Source organism: Protopterus annectens, chromosome 2.part2 (genome assembly GCF_019279795.1).
Source record: "Protopterus annectens isolate FY-2018-M chromosome 2.part2, PAN1.0, whole genome shotgun sequence".
Taxonomy (NCBI): Eukaryota; Metazoa; Chordata; order Ceratodontiformes; family Protopteridae; genus Protopterus; species Protopterus annectens.
This window is the reverse complement of record NC_056730.1, coordinates 1,130,170,382-1,130,187,967: the sequence shown is the minus strand read 5'-3', so window position 1 is coordinate 1,130,187,967 and position 17,586 is coordinate 1,130,170,382. Positions and strand designations below refer to the sequence as shown.

The 17,586-nt window shown below is 39.6% G+C and overlaps 1 protein-coding gene across 1 annotated transcript in view; it reads right to left on the bottom strand.

Moving 5' to 3' along the window:
* SMC5 (structural maintenance of chromosomes 5) overlaps positions 1-17,586 on the bottom strand; it is a 3,018,525-nt gene that overhangs the window by 606,524 nt on the left and 2,394,415 nt on the right. The window contains exon 25 of the mRNA XM_044064368.1: positions 1,465-1,584. Coding sequence (XP_043920303.1) covers positions 1,465-1,584 — 120 coding nt within the window. The remainder of the gene's footprint in view (positions 1-1,464; positions 1,585-17,586) is intronic.

Below are 17,586 nucleotides of genomic sequence, written 5' to 3'. Positions count from 1 at the left end.
CATATCAGTGAATTTCTGTCCTGACAAATGTGCATCATAATGAAAAAAATGTCTGTAGAATGTTCATTTACATATTTTGATTTAACTGGATAAGAACACTGATCAAGACCCTTTTCAAGAACTACCCTAGACACATGGCAACAATGAGCATACAATATGATAAACATTTGCATTATGGAGAAAGCATTGACACAGTTACATATTTAGCAGCAGCATCATTTAGAAATATCATCAGCAAAACCAAGCAGATACAGTCTGTAAGTGAACAGTACAGCACAGCAAAGACTATATCAGCTATGATACACACAAAGCAGAAAATAAGGTGGCTAAGATTATTTGATAAGAAATTTTGAACCTTAATACAGAGTAAGATCACTCTCAGCTCACATCATGAAAACAAAAGCAAGAATTAAAATCTTTTCAGTGTTTGTTTAAAGGCTTTTTAAAATGAATTAGGGTACTTCTGATATTATCATGCAAGTTGCTGCATGCTGTAGGGGTCAGTTTAGAAAATGACTTATTGGCTACTGTGAAAGATAAACTGTTTTTTTAAAGTGTAGTGATAGTAGAAGTTCTTGATTTTATTTTCAGTTTGTTTTTCAGTGTATGTGTATTGGGGGGGGGGGGCAACAGCTTTGATGGATATGTTTGAAGGTTAGGGTATTTAGCGGGAAAGCTGCTCTGGCTATAACTGGTAACAACAATTGGACTTGCAGTTAAGCAGGCATACTCCATCACAGGGCTTAAATGTATGAGTTGAAGTTCTTATTTTCAGCAGAGTAGACTACTGACTAAACAGCATACACCACTTGCAGAAGGAGAACATTAATTGTTATTGCTTGTCTAGTCTCTGTGGAATGTGAGAGATTCAACTGTTACCTTCAACTGGCTAAGTACCTTTTCTGTTTGATATTCTACATGTGAGACTGATGATAATTCTGAACTATGTCAGCACTACCAGTAATGTCTCCTATTTCAATGGGTAAATACATTATTGCATTAAGCTGTTTAGCTATCCACCTGTTTTTCAAACAGACAGATAAAGAGAGATATATCTAGTCTTTGTAGGAGAGGAGAGATGGACAGTGCAGAGATGTGTACACAGTGTAAGGATGCTAAATAAAAAAAAACTGGACAAAGTAATGTACTGATATGTTTTCTTGGTTTGTGGCAAGGTTTGTTAATTATGAAACAGGTGTGGCATTTGTATACATTTGTCTTACATTTTTTTTGCAAAGAAATAAGGGAATACATTTAAGCATTCCTCATACTAGACATATGCCACACCATTCACTACTTTTTGTTTTATTCCTTTAAGGAAACAATTTCTGCTCACACAGCTACACTCAGTTCCAATGCTTTTTAAACAAAGCACATTATTGTATAAATGCCAAAATCAACACTATTGAAGGAAGAGACTATATGGTGTTCTGACAGACAAAAACTTGAAACACCAAGCCTTACCTCATTTTCTGTGTGCAGATCTACTTCACCTGCACATTGCATAGAACGAAAAAACTCACTGAACTTTTCATTAATTTGCTCTACCAACTGTTTTAGAGGAGTCAGCCAGGCTTCTTTTACCTAGAAAATAAAGTAAGAATGTACAGTATACAAAATCTAATAGTTATGCATGTTAAGGTACATCTAATTAAATTTAGTACTCAAAATATACTGCGAAAAAATCTTCGTTTACTTCACTGCGATTACACCAGACCTGAAAAGTCAGTCAACTATTTTCCATTCACATTCAAAATACTAAGGAAATAAAAATAATCAAGTATAAAATAACACAAATTAAGTCTTCCTTAAATCAATAAATGCAGTGATAATCTTGAGATTACATTTTTATTAATATTTGGAAGCATTTTACTAGGCTCATGTTGATCAAAATGGTCTTCAAAGTTGACAGCATCACACGAACAGGAAGTGTTCCAACTCTCACCACTCAGATCTACATGATTTTAATTTATTCCATAAACAAACATTGCAGATAGTGGCCTTGCTTAGTGGACTGATACAAGCAGTACAGCAGAAATGTATAGTTTATATAGTAAGGGACATATTCAAATGGGCATTGCACTTTTGCCTTCTACTCAAGACCACCAACATGACTGAAAAGAATACTTAAGAAGGAGAGCACTGAATATTAGTTTCCAATAAGAAAAGCCAATGGTCAACATTATGCCTCATCTGCAAGAGAAGGATGTAGAACTCCATATAAAACGTTTGGAAACGTCATTAATGGAGAAATTCCCTCATGTAACTGCAAACATAGCTTTGGTGCAACCTTTGCATGTAACAAGAAGAATTTTAGTAACTAAACTTTGGACCCCAAACTAAGTAATCAGACATGGTATTATGAGCAGACACGCAACATTAACTTCCTGTGCTGTGAGTAACCCCAGTGTTCTAGAACAGAAATTTAAGATCTAGAGAAGATGTTAGGGAAGGCAACAGGCTAGCTTCTAGACCTTGTGGAAAGCCACACTGCGACAAATGAACTATGATGGTATACCCCCAAGCACTGTGTGGAGAACCCTCTGTAAGGGAAGGTGGTACAGAAAAGAACAGACATACTTCTCTTTCCATACACCGGATGAGGTACCTTCTCAAAATATTCCAGGACTGGCTTTAATGATAAAAAAAAAAAGCATCTGACTCTACATTTTGAGCTAATATAAATAGGTCATAACCTGATGAATTCTTCACCCCTCGAAGATTTAAAATGAATTTCAGAAATGAATGTGGGAACCCACGGAAAGTATCCACTAGATTCCTGTGTTGACCAGGTTGGAATAGTAAAGGTTTCTATGGCAAGTTGTCTACACCTGCTTATTAATATAATATATTACCTGTGGTAGTACTGGTACTAACTTGAACCTCTCAAGAAAGGTAGGATGAAGGTCCCAAACAGCATTGCTAACAAGAAACTCACGATAAATGACCTACAGTCACCACTGGTAAGGTGCATACATTCTGAACAGAAACACTTGGTGCAGACAGAACTTCATCCTTGTAGAGAATTGTCTGTGGTCACTATGTGCTTGGGGTGATGGGTAAAAGTCTTTCACTAATAAAGAATGTTTAGGTAAAATGACCATGGTATGTGTGTATTACCTGGATCACAGCATTCCTCATGTAAATGCACATGATGCCTCCAATGACCGGAACAAGCTTCTCATACAGAGCATAATATAAGGAATTGTACGAATGAAGACTACCATGAGACACATCTGCAGTAAAGTTCAAGCAAGGAATAAATGACTTGTCTGGTGGAAAACAACAGACAGTAAATAACAGAATGGATCTGAATCTAATTCAGAAAAACCTTGGCCAGAAAAGAGTAATTTTACACCCAAGAATGCAGCTGTCCTGAGGACTTCCAAGATCGCAGCATATTGAGCAGCAGCTTAACTCTAGCTTTCCCAGTGTGGAAAAAAAAAAAAAAAAAACTCTGCCAAGAAGGCCAGTGGCATGTGTTTCTGGGTAAATTTCAGTATGTGGATAGTAAGTGCACTGCCTGGATGCCAGGAAAAAAGAAATACAGAGGACCTGAAAGAAAATTAGCAATAAAAGGTGAGGAAAAAAATGGGAAAAGTACTGTAGCTCTTCAGCAAAAAGCAGTGCAAGCTTCAGACACGACTTTCCAGTAACCTAGAGGAAAGTACAAGACAACTGCAGACAGATCTGGTTAAAATGAACGAAACACTGATGGAGTATATCAACTCAAGCAACAAAAAACTGGAAGAAAATGGAAGAAGCTTTAAAGAAATATGTAGATGAGGTGATACAACTGCAAAAATCAAAGGTCGAAATGAAGAAAAGGCTGGCTCAGACTACTCAAGAAGAGATGCTTTAAAAATAATAGAATTACAGGACAGAGCACATGGGGAAAACAAGAGTTTTCAGCTGTGCTAGAGAAGCTGGAAGGAACAGACTGTATTAATTTTATGAAAGCACAAATAAGCAACTGAACTGGTATTCCACAGCAAGAGTTAAATGAAATGGCACACCATGTGTATACTACAAACCTGGCTATGAAAAAGCAACCTAGGCCTTTAATAGTAAAGAAGCGATCCTACCAGCAGCAGGAGTGGATTCTGACAAAACTGTGGCAGAAGGACAAAGTGCTAAAAGTGGGAGACAACAGAATATTTTTGTAGAATGATTACTCACTGTATCCCAGGCAGAACATGAGTAAATGTATTCCACTACTTAGGGAATGATGAGAAGGAGGCGTGAGATTCAAACTGCTGCACCCAGCTATCTTCAAAATACTCTTCCCTGGAGGGACAAAATCATTTTTTGATGAAGTACATGCTAAGGAGGAAATACAAAAGTTTGTCCAAGAAAAAGTGAGTTGTGAAACAGAAGGAGATTCTTCTGGTAATAAAGACCACATAGAAACTGTACCAGTGAAACCTTTCCCAATGTTTCATCAGAAAATGCTGGACAGAAGGAAGGGAGCACGACAGTTGACTACAGGAATGGAGAGTATGCTGGAAATGAAGCAGTGATGTGATTTGGGAGATGGAGATGAACAAGAATAAAACCAGTAAATTGGAAATTGACAAATGTTGGATTACAAAGCAATGATGATATTTGTGAAACATGACAAAACAAGAAAATCTGGAAATACTGGAATTTTTTTTGGCCTTTGTTGGACTTGTGGGGGACTCTAAAGCATATTCCCTACTTCACGTCATTAATGTTTGAAAAATACTTGGGGAAGGGAAGGAAGAGGAGGGCAAAAGTTAACTAAGTATAACTACTTTGTTTCTTAACAGTACTATTTCAAAATAGCGCATGATTTTCTATGCATGCTATAAAGTGAAGTTTACTCAGCTGTTTTTGAGTGTAATTGGGATACTGTTATGGACAGTTGTGCTTATTTTGTTTTATTTTCTCCCTTCTTTCTCCTTGTTCAGTTTTGAGAGGTGTGGCCACTGCAATGTAAAACAAAAAGAAGAAATGTCTGGTTAAAAGAGCATGACAAAAGAAAAACTAATGTGCTTTTTCTCATTCTTGCGTGGGGGAATTATTGGAATAATGCCCTTAGCTTGATAGGAGGACAAGTTTTAAGATAAAGCAAGTAAGTGAAAGAGAATATTGATTATTATAAGGCTTTTTTTCTAGCAAATAAATGTGCGCTTAGTAGAAATTCAGTATTTGGTCCTCATGTCTCCACGAAGACAATCAGATAAAGAGAAACTGGCTAGGAGATGATGTTCTCTGAAAACATTCAAGTGTTTTCTCATCTGGGAGAGTTATAAAGATGAGACAAAACCAGGCAGCACTTAGTAGAAGGGATTTAGCTCAGTTCTTCACAGTCCCATATTATCGAATCCCAGTTTGTCAACACTGAAAATACCAAAATCCCACATCATTAAACGAGCGGAACAATGAAGATCCACCCAGGGTAAGTGACCAGTTACCCAAAAACAAAAACTGCACCATCCCTAACTCAACTAGGTGAGGGGCTATGCCCCCACACCTAAATATACCAAATCTGACGTCACACTACAGGTGTTAAAAGGACAAAGTTCACACAACAGGTTACTTACCATGGGTAGATCATTCTGCTTCTTCATGAAGTGAGGTTCCATGTTTTCAGCATCAACAAAATGGGATTCAGTAATCTGAGATTTCTATAAAGTCAGCTAGACCCAGTAGAACCACAGGCTACACCATGCATCTTAGAATGGATAACCTTTCTTTTAGGTTAACTCATGTCTGAGTATGGCTGCTAGCATCGGACATTTGTTCCTTTAGGAGATTAAAACTTCAATATTTGTAGATGTACATAGTTTTGTCTGTTAGTATTAAGTTAATAGGTTTTAGGGGTATTGGGGTGTGTTTTTCTGTTTGCGGGATTTCAATAAAACAAAACGTTTTTGTAAGGTGTGACATTGGCTCAATTGATATAACAAGAAACAACTGTATAAAAGTCCAACCTGCCAAACAGTTTTGGCATGTAACACAAAAGCTGGAACTAGACATTTAACAAAACAGATGTTATACATAAAAGGTGGGGAGAATGACTTTTGAATACAATTACGCTTTCCGAGTTCTTCTTTCGGCTTTTCCCGGTTAGGGGTCGCCATAGAGGATCACCTGTCCACTCATGATTGGCAGTAGAGTTTTACGGTGTTGAGTTGGCAGCCCATCCTTCCACGGAAGGCACACACACGCACGCACTCATGCCTAGGGCCAATTTAGTGTGTCCAATCCACCTGCAGCATGTCTTTGGGGTGTGGGAGGAAACCGGAGCACTCGAAGGAAACCCACACGACCACAGGGAGGACATGCACAGTCCGCACAGAAGCCACCCCAGCCGAGGATCGAACCGGAGAACCTCTTGCTGTGAGGTGACAATGCTAACCGCTGCACCACCATGGCTGCCCATGATTATGCTTTCTGAAATGTCTTTAAATGTCAATGGTCTCACAGATAAATACAAAAAAGAAAGACTAGGTAACTATATTAAAAACAGAGTAACCACCTGCCCCACTTTGCGAGGGACAGTCCCTCTTTGGGCGGTTGTGTCCTGCAAAAAAATTGAAAAAATGGCAAATGTCCTGAGATTTTACGACAAAAATATATCCTATATTTTCTTTAATAGTTGCATAAAACAGTTATTTTGTATCTGAAACACCTACATATTATAATAAACAGAATAAGCAACTCAAATGCTACAAGAATAAGCTTTTATTCTGGCAAAAAAGTGAATTTCTGTCCTTTGTACTGGCCGTGGGTATGTTCTGCCTTGCAAAATCTGACGTTTCTACAAAAAATGTCCCACTTTGGGCATTTGAAAAGGTGGCAACCCTATTAAAAAATGTAGCATGCAAATAGTTATGCTACAGGAGACACACTTGGAAAGAACTGAACATGATTTGATAAAGAAAGGTGGCTATTCAGCAGATTGCCTGGGACAAAGGAAAAGAGGAGTACTTATATTAATTGCAAGAGGACCTCCAACAATGACAGAATATATTAATTGCAAGAGGAGCTCCAACAGTGACAGAACAGGATTAAAACAATAACAATGGTAGACTTGTAGTATTAAGGGAGCTACTGGCAGGGGAGGAGGATTACACCAGCGTGTAGTTATATTCCACCCAAAACTGCTATAATGTCGCTTAAGAAATTCTGGGAGAAATAATCAGCTTTCAGCAAGGAATATTACTTATAGGCTGGGATTTGAATCTGATTTGCAATAGTGAAGATGTAACTGGAGGGTCCAGAAGAGAAAATATATAGAGGATAGATTTTTGAAAATATGTATGAAAATATTTGGAATGGAAGATGTGAATTCAGTACTAGGAGTTCAGAGTGAATTTACAAATTATTCCCCAAGACACAAACTGGGCTAGGAGAGACAGAATTTACATTTCACAAGAACATGTGCATTTAATTCAAGGTCTAGATACGTACTGAATAACTATATCCGATCATGGCCAAAAATAACTAAAATAAAAACACTAGGTAATAAAATAAAAATGAGACACTGGTGTTTTGCCACCAATAAAATTTAAGTGGAGTTTAAAAATAGGGTGGAAATAAAAGGGAGATGTTAAGAAGTAACAAGAATTATTTAGAGGGACTGACAAATTTTAATATATTGTAGAAAAGGGGGAATTTCACAGAAGAGAGGAGCAACTGCAGAATGCTAAATACAAAATAAGGGAATAGCTCGATAATATGCATGAGATTAGAAAAATTGCTTTTAAACAACTGTTTTTTTTATAATAACCCTAGAGCACAATGACTCAGGCCAAAGAAAGTAGAAAGGGCTGTTGCTAAGCTTATGAAGCCTATAACAAAGTAAGATGAGAAGAGATCCTGTAGAGGTATTAGAAATATTTATGAAGTTGTAGGAAAATCTGTATATAGCAGAGAAATATGTAAATCAAGAAAAGTTACAAATGGAAATGTTTATGGAAGAATTAAATATGCCAAAGTTAGAGGTACATAAGACTCAATTATTAGCAGCTAGGATAGGAGGAGATGAAATAAAAATGGTGATGTATAACCAGTGGTGGCTGGTGACTTCAAATTAAAGGGGGGCTGCAGAAGACAGATGAATGGGTGGGGCCAATGTGAATGGGGTGTGGCCAACTAGAAAGGGGCGGAGCTATGCTCAAAACCACAACAACTGGAACATTAATTAAATACGTTGCCCTGGGTGCCAAACCATCATTACGAGAGTCCAATCAAGGCAAAATGAATATAGAAGAAAAAAATATTTCAATGCGTTGGCTACATGACAGCTTACTTAATATCTAGATGGAAACATGTTGTGAGGCATGAAAAAATAAATTACTTTTTAAACAGATTACTGGAATGCCAGTCAAAATCAAGTATTAAAAAAAACAAGCAGCACTCAACTCAAATCACTTCTCTTTGTAGTGCAATTCCAATTATACTTTATATTCAGCTTTATAAAATTGCCAAGTAACATGCTGAAAGTAGCAATCTCTGTGATACCCCCACTTGTAAAAATGTTTCTTATACAAAAAGACCTGCTGCCTGACAACAATCTACTTGTTTCATGGGGAAAACATGATCAAAATAAAACATGAACAGCAAACAAGAAACAAGCTCAAGATAAATTCCTTAAAGGATTACTGCACAGGTTATGGACCACACATGATAGATTGGCATTCTGTTTAGTTTACATGTAAATCCTGCAAAGATGACTTCAAGTCTCCAACAAATGTAATGAGCTTCTTAAAATACTGTTATCCTGTCCTTTATTACAAATACTGGCATATGCATTTCAATACCTAAAGCTTATACGTTATCTAGTTATGTAAATATTCTCTGCATGGCAACAACAAAAAAGGCTTTCAATGTCGGTAATTTTTTAACAGTATGCTTATTAAAGCTTACTTGCATCTTCCAATCTCTAACAAGCCTACCAGATGGTCATTAAAGCACTGCTACTTAAACACAGAGCAACAGGGCATTGCGACAGCATGCATTTTCTGAAGAAGCATAAATCAACAATATAAAAATATGACAGAAAACTAGAACATTCTGCAAAATCAAGGACAGATGAAAAGCCACTGCCGTAATTGTGTCTACCTTGGATGGGGGAATACTCCGCACACTTACACTGCATAACTGCTCCTTGCCTTGCTTGGACACATCCAGAGTCACTACATGGGGGAGTGGGGTGCAACAAGTATGTCACAATTTGAAATGCCTCTGGCTGACGGTGATGGCTCTGACACACACACCTCTCAACCTCAGAGCAAGAAATCTGGACAAAGCCATACATAGAAGTGGGACACAGGCCCAAAAATAAGGACAATTTTTAAATATTGCTCTTATAAACTTAGAAACATAACAGAATAGTAGTAGGTCTTGCATTAGTATGAATTTTCTGAAGGGTACGAAATCTGAAACTCAAATGACTGCCATTATTTTTTAACTTCAGTCATCAATGTCAGTTGCTCAAGTTAACAGTACTAATATTAAAAAGGTCTCCCTTCTTTGACAGGTTACCAGCTGTCTTGTGTGGCAGTTTTATATTTTTGCATCACATTTTTGGTCAGTTTTTCATAAAATTGTGGTTTTGTGGCAAATCAGGCTTATGTTGGGGAATCCTGGGATAATCAATGGGATGGGGTTGAGCAAGTATGAGGTTCAGCAATGGGATGGATATCTCTGTAGAAACATAGTAGGAGACCAAGTCTATAGAACAAAAAATATTTACATTGAGAGGTAGCAATTGGCTGGATTTGGGAAGTAGAGTCCTAGCATGTAACCATTTGTAGTTAACCTTATCAGAAATGTCCACAGGTACATAAAGTGAGCATGTTGGTTATGGTTTGCTTGTGTGAAGCTGAGAAGATAGGGCTGTAGGAGCAATACATATGTTGGTGCCATGCATACGACGACATAGTAAAGGATAAGCAAGCCACAAAAGCATGAGAGGGGGAGAATTAGAATGAAGGTATTAGAAGATTCAGAGGGAACAGGTTTATCATACTGAAGGGAAACAGTTGGAAGGTTCATGAAAGGCTGGTGAGATTAGTTGAGGTTGGAGTTGGATGGCAAAAAATAGGGGTTAGATGCTACATTTATAGAAAAGCAAGTCAGAGGTATGCAGCACACCAAAGAAGGCACAAACCTGTATAAAGCAGTTCTCAAGATACCAGTACCAGACATAACATTACCAGTGTTGAACAATGGGCAGATCTTTGGTGAGCGGATAAAAGGAATGGGAGAGGAGCACCAGCGGATTAGCTGTATATGACGCAATGGCTAAAATGGAATACAAAGGGTAAAGACTAAAACCCTGCATTATAACACAGGGATTGGTATTGCAATGCAGTCCTAGTAGGACATCTGTAATTGAATCTAACATTCAAAGTGACATGGGTTTAGTAATACAGACGAAAATTTTTAAGAAGTATCTCAGTATTGATACATCAGCTGAAGTTCAGGTGCAACTTGCAAATTCTGATGTCAAGTACCTCAATAAGCAATAACAAAAAAGTAGGTGCAGTGTCTGTCCACCAAGACATGGCTTCCTATGAAGGTGAGTTCAGATAGAGGACGCTGAGGGGTGTTCACTATTAACGAGCTGGTGTACATTTACCTTCAGCTTTAAGTAAGGGCTACAATGCCCTTAGAGCAAAAGACAGGTACCAACATTAACAAGATAAATAAGTGAATCGCCAGGGCAAAGCAAAATGCCCATCTCAACAAAGGAAAGCAACACAGTAGTGACTGTCTGTTTCATGGAAAAGGCAGACAAAGCCCCATCTGTGACTTAAGACAACCTAGGTTAGATTAGCAGCACTGCAAAAAGGTGCACAGCACACAGTATATGGGCTGGATACATGTTCTTGTCTCTGCCATGCAATATTCAGGATGTAGCCTTAATGGGGCATTTGCATTAACACTCATACTCACTGGGGAAGGTATAACAAGCTTTTGTATCTGCGTGCTCATATGTCAACTGCTGTGGGAGGAGTTAGGGCAGAACAAAGAAAAAAAAAATTCTTCATGGCTGCCTGGATATCTGCACTACAACGGGCCCTTGTCCTTGTGATGAGAAATAAATGCACATGGCTACCGGGGGGGGTGATAGTCAGCAGACACAGGGAAAGAAAATGAACATAAAAAAGATTCCAGTGGTACCTCACATAAATATGGAATAGTGGGTAGAAATATAACAACAGGCAGAGACGAAACACACAGTGCAATCCACCAGTACTAGTGTGTATAATTAACAACATTGCTGGCTACAGTAGAGTCTAGCCTTGCTCATATCTCTACATGCCAAAGGTAGTTTCAGTGAATGCTGATTATACAGAACAAAAATCACTAAAAACTACTTATATGAATGTAAAAAACTGTATTTTTTGCATGGAGGCAAGTCTCCTACATTCCTCATATGAAGGGGGTACCCCAAACCTACATATACCAACCTATAGTTAAAGAACTTTGAGAAAAAGTGCAAAGTCCATTAGTGCTGAAAATGTTTTTTTTTTTTTTTTTTTTTGTGATTTTACTTCTCACAAATGGCACCTGCTATAACAAACTTTGTATAGCTGTCAGGTTTCCCCAAACCTCATCTAGCATCAAGTCAAAGTTTTAGCTTGGTAACAAAATGGAAATTTAACTGTAAAAAATTAACACTACTGAGAAATGGGGAAAGGGAGCAACGACCACTTAGAAGGATGAACGTTCAGAAAACACAGCAGGAAGCAAGTAGCCCAGCATAGCAAATGCAACATTAGCAGCTGAATCTCGGAGATAAAATGTAATGTTATGAGGAACGTTGGAAGAATAATCAACAGTAAAGCAATCAGTATTAGACACCTGTTAAATAAAGCCAGAGAGGAAGAGATATCAGGAACTGGCACCAATAATGCCTGAAGTATGGAGGATTTACAGAAATGGCCAGTCTACACAGATAAAATTAATCCAATGATAAGTAACAGCACTACACAGCACAAGATGGCATAGTATGGTTGTAGTAAAATAATTCAATATATTAAACACTGTTTAGGCAGACTGGTGGCAGAGAAAAATAATGTAATGCAGAAGACAATAATTCCCAAGGAATAATTTTCTTTATTCTCTGGGCACCACAGATACAGACTGAGGTCAGAGAAAACCAGTTTACATACTAAAGAAGTGAACTTACATAAAATACATAAAGTATATACAATGCAAAAGATAACAGTGAAAAAAAAAGAGATAAGTAAAGCTATTAGGCGACTCGCACCATGAATGGCTAACCTTAGTCTGAACAGTCATAATGCTTTACAGCTATCAACAGTCCTTAGATTACAAGGTTCACAATATGTACTCAATACCAGCTATCTGAGGCTTGAGACTGCTGCATTCACAACAGGTTCTTATACAACTGTTACTTTGTAACTTCTCTTTGAAGACCATCTCCCCTGGAGTTCTTGTTTTTTGCCTCATGTTGTTTAAAAATCAAACAAAACAAAACACGGAGCTAGTGTGACCTCTTCAGCAGTTCCCACCAGACAGACAGACAGAAAGGCGAACTCTGTCACACACACACACACATACACTACACATCGGCGGCAGCAGCATAATAAAACCAAATACACATAGGCGGCAGCAGCATAATAAAACCAAATACACATCGGCGGCAGCAAAATAAAACCAAACACACATCGGCCGCAGCATAAGAAACCCAAATACACATCGGCAGCACAAGAAAAACCAACGGCTAAAGCTAACCTGAATAAAATTACATATTCCATTTTCTCTGCTAAATAAAATTACACTTACCGGCTCTGTACAGCTTCCCTCATGGCTGCATTCCACACACAGCTTACCTTTGGTTTGGCTGGTTTCTGTTTCCTGTGATAGGCTGAAGGCTCCAGCCTGCGGGTGATGCAGTCCAGTCTTCTCTGTGTGCGGGTGATGACAACCACACACACTTCTAGGTTGCAGGGCAGAGATGCCTTTCTCCCTTATCCAGACTGCCTAACAGGCAGTCTGGATAAGGGAGAAAGGCATCTCTGCCCTGCAACCCAGAAGTCGGTGCTGTGAGCATGCGTGGAGGTTTTGTTTTTTCATGTTTTGATTTTATGTTTGCCGTTTTTTTTTCTTTTCTTTTTACAGGTGGGAGGGCTGCAGCCCTATAGCACGAGCTGCCCCTGTGTATAACCAATCAACATGAAAGTCCCCAGGAACAGATGGTATTCCTGTGGAAGTTTGGAAGACAGGAGGGAAAAAAAATAATAAAGATCTGGAAGGTTTTGTTTAATATTTTATGGGAAGGAGACGTACCAACATACTGGAAGAAATCGGTGGTAGCTGTAATAACTAAAGAGGGTAAAGATCCATCAGCTTCAGCATCATACAGGCCCATTTCAATATTAAACCATGATTATAAATTGTTTTTGTGTATAATGCCTAAGGGAATGGACAAAAGTAATGCCAAATGTGATATATATGGATCAATGTAGTTTTGCGGATGGGAGGCAAACAACTGGCAACATTAATAGAACATTGATGACCCAGAGGGAGGCAGAATGTAAGAAAATACCACCGTTGTTGGTGGGTCTTGAAAGCATTTGACAGCAAGCTGGGACTCTATGAGCAGGGCAATGAAAGCATATACCTTCACTGATAAAATTATAAGGTTGATTAGGAGGATATATGATGGATTATAGGCAAAAATTAATGTGGGTGGGTTCCTCTCTGATGATTTCCGCTTGAGCAGAGGAACCAGGCAGGGGTGTCCTCTTCCCATTTGTTATTTGCATTATATTTAGAACCATTGAAAAAGAAAATAAAGGACTCAGAAATTCAAGCATATAATTGGTATGGAAGTCAAAAAAAGCTGTCTATTTGCAGATGATATTTTATACCTAATAAAACCAGAAAAGGACATTACAGTGTTGTGGAACATTTTGAGCCAGTTTCAAATCTTTTTGAGATACAAAATTAATTAAGCTAAAACAAAGGCAACAGCAGTAAATTAGTTCAGCAATATCCATATTTATAGGGACATGGTAAAATGAAGCATCTAGGAGTATGGTAAAGTATTCTGGTGTGGCACCTAAGGATATGTGGGAAGAGACTAAATAAAAGATAATAGAAAACTGAGAAATTGGAAGCTTTGCTACATGGATAAAGACAGTAAGGTACAAGCAGCTAAAATGTTTTAGTCCCTTTAGTCATATACAGGTCCCTTTAGTCTTATATACAGGTCAGGGTGGCGACAGTGGTGCAGCGGTTAGCGTTGCCACCTCACAGCAAGAGGTTCTCCGGTTCGATCCTCGGCTGGGGTGCCTTCTGTGTGGAGTCTGCATGTCCTCCCTGTGGTCGCGTGGTTTTCCTCCGGGTGCTCCGGTTTCCTCCCACATCCCAAAGACATGCTGAAGGTGGATTGGACATTCTAAATTGGCCCTAGGTGTGAGTGCGTGCATGTGTGCGCCTTCTGTGGAAGGTTGGGTGCCGGGCTGGCAACTCGACACCATAAAACTCCACTGCCAATCATGAGCGGACAGGTGATCCGCTGTGGTGATCCCTAACCGGGAAAAGCTGAAAGAAGTCGTCGTCTTATATACAGGTCAGGCATATTTTCATCAACCAAAGGAGAAGTTGCGGATAGCAATTAATAAAGAGCTGAAGGATTTTATCTGGGAGGGGAAGACAGCAAGAATCAAGTGAGATAAGCTGTTTCTTCCAACAGAACAAGGTGGATTGGGATTACCTGATTTGAAGGAGTATTTTTCAGAGCTACACAGTTAAGGCTCCTATACATAGCACAAGCAGAAAATAGAAGTTATGTTCTTACCATAACGTTCCATGTTAGTTGTCTTCTTCTCGCCTTCTTCTTGCTGGATGGGTTCGGAGCCGACCTCGACTCCGACTCGGCCACTGTAAATGCTCGAGAGTTGGTTCCACCGGCTCGAGGCTCCCCTTATATCCCACAATGCTAGGCGAGAGTTACCTCAGATCTCGTTTGTAAGCTAACCCCAGCTTATAACAGTATAACTGTAAAACAGAATCCACCTCTAACAACAGGAAGAAAGAAGGGTGACCTACATCCTGAAACAAGAAATATGCATAATAGCATATGACTAAGAAAGAGGTGGTAGAAAGAGAGGTCACGATCACAACTCCTCTAGGTCTGTCCAGGCCAGGGGGAAGGAGGGTGGGACGCAAGAAGAAGGCAAGAAGAAGACAACTAACATGGAACGTTATGGTAAGAACATAACTTCTATATGTTAAGTTGTCTATCTCGCCTTCATTCTTGCTGGATGGGACCGCGTCCCTAGCACCTTGTCCCGGGTGGCCTAACGGAACAGACTCCTGAGAACAGTGGAACCAAAATTAGCTCTATGCCTAGAAGCTAAATCCAACTTATAATGGGAAATAAAAGTGTGAGGAGTAGCCCAAGTAGCCGCTGCACAAATGGTGTCAATAGGCAGTCTGTCTTGGAAGGCTAGAGAAGTAGCCAAAGCTCTGGTGGAATGGGCTTTAGGTTTATTAGGCAGTTTTGGTGTCTAATCTCATAAACAAGGGTAATCAGAGATGTTAGCCATCTGGATAATGATACCTTTGAAACTGGAAGTCCCTTTCTGCTTTCCGCATAGGAGACAAACAGCTGATCAGATTTTCTGAATTGTTTCGTCCTGTCCAAGTAGTACCTTAACTGACGATGAACATCCAGGCAGTGTAATTTTTGTTCAGACCTATTTGAATACTCTGGGAAAAAGACAGGGAGGTCAATGCTTTGGTTTAGATTTGATGTTGAAACCACCTTAGGCAAAAAGGACGGGTTAGTTCAGAAGGAAACTCTGTCCTTATGGAACAGAAGATAAGGAGAACGACAACTGAGTGCTTGAAGTTCTGAAATTCTTCTAGCTGATGTGATAGCCACCAGAAAGAGAGTTTTCCATGATAATAATTTCAAGGAACATGAAGCTGCAGGTTCGAAAGGGGAAAGAATCAAAGAAGCAAGAACTAAATTTAGGTCCCAAGGAGAAGGAGGATTTCTTATAGGAGGTCTGAGAAGAAAAACTCCTTTCAAAAAGGCTTTGCAAAGTTTGTGGGACATTAGGGCAGATTCAGAAATGCCCACATGAAAATTAGAAATAGCTGCCAATTGAACCTTAAGAGTAGATGGAGATGAACCTGCATGGAAGAGTTCAGCTAGAAAATCAAGGACTAGTTGGATGGAAGCGGTGAAAGGATCTATGTCCTTTCCTTGTGCCCAATATGAGAAGCGTTTCCACTTACTCAAATAAATCTTCGAGTGGAAGATTTATGGGAAGCTATCAATATATCTCTAACCGAGTGAGATAAATGAGGAAGCCTGGCTACGGTTGGAACTGGAGGAACCAAGCAGTGAGGTTCAGAGAGGGAGGGAGCGATGAAACTGACCCGATTGGTGGATCAAAAGGTCTGGAACTAGGTCCAGACTCCACGGTCGCTCAAGAGAAAACGATGTAGAAAGGGGAACCACACTTGTCGAGGCCAGTAAGGAGCAATGAGGATCAATGAGGCCTTCTGAGCGATAGCTTTCTGTATTACTTGAGAGATCAGAGGGAAAGGAGGAAATGCATACAGAAGTCCCCGGGGCCAAACTTGGACTAGAGCGTCCCTGCTGAGTTGGCCTGGTAAAGGGAATAGAGTGAAGTATTCTCTGCACTTGCTGTTTTGGGGAGTAGCAAAAAGATCGCAGCAAGGCTGACCCCACTTGAGAAATATCTCTCTCACTACAGAGTCTTTCAGAGACCACTCGTGAGGCATGAGTATAGCTCTGCTCAACTTGTCCGCAATGTGATTGGACTTCCCGGGATGTGCGTTGCTATCAGAAAACGCTGAGAAAAATCGCCCATTGCCACAGTCTGAGTGCTTCTCGACACAGCGGGTATGATCTGGTTCCGCCTTGTTTGTTGATGTACCACACTACAGACATATTGTCTGTCTGGATTGCAATCGTTCCTAAGGGAAGAGAGTCTTGAAGGGCTTGCAACGCTAAAAGCACTGCTCTCATCTCCAGAACATTTATGTGCAAGTGGCATTCGTTTGGTTGCCATGTGCCCTGGACTGTCCTGCCCTGATAATGCCCCCCCCCCACCCGATCAGGGAGGCATCCGTTGTCAGAGTAGCAACCGGAGGAGGTGGAACAAATGGTCTTCCCGACAGGAGCTGGAGGAAGACATCCACCACATGAGATGCTTTTTGCACGCTTGCGTGATCATAATGGTGTGAGACATTGGAAGTTCCTGGTATGACCACTGAGTAAAAAGCATCCACTGAAGGATCCGCATGTGGTATCTGGCCAATGGGAGGAGAGGTATGGCGCTGCCATGATTCCCAACACCTTTAGAACTAACCTGGCTTTGGCTCTGTTGTTGTTGAGAAGAAGTGACACCAATTTGTGAATGTCTGATATCCTTTGGTTCGTTAGCGTTGCAGACATGTTTATAGTATCTAAATTTGCGCCTATGTAGGTAATAGTACGACAAGGCGACAAAACAGACTTTTCGCAATTTATTGAAATACCCAGTTTTTGACAAAGCGAAAAGTATAATCTCTGGCCATCAAAAGGAGATGCTT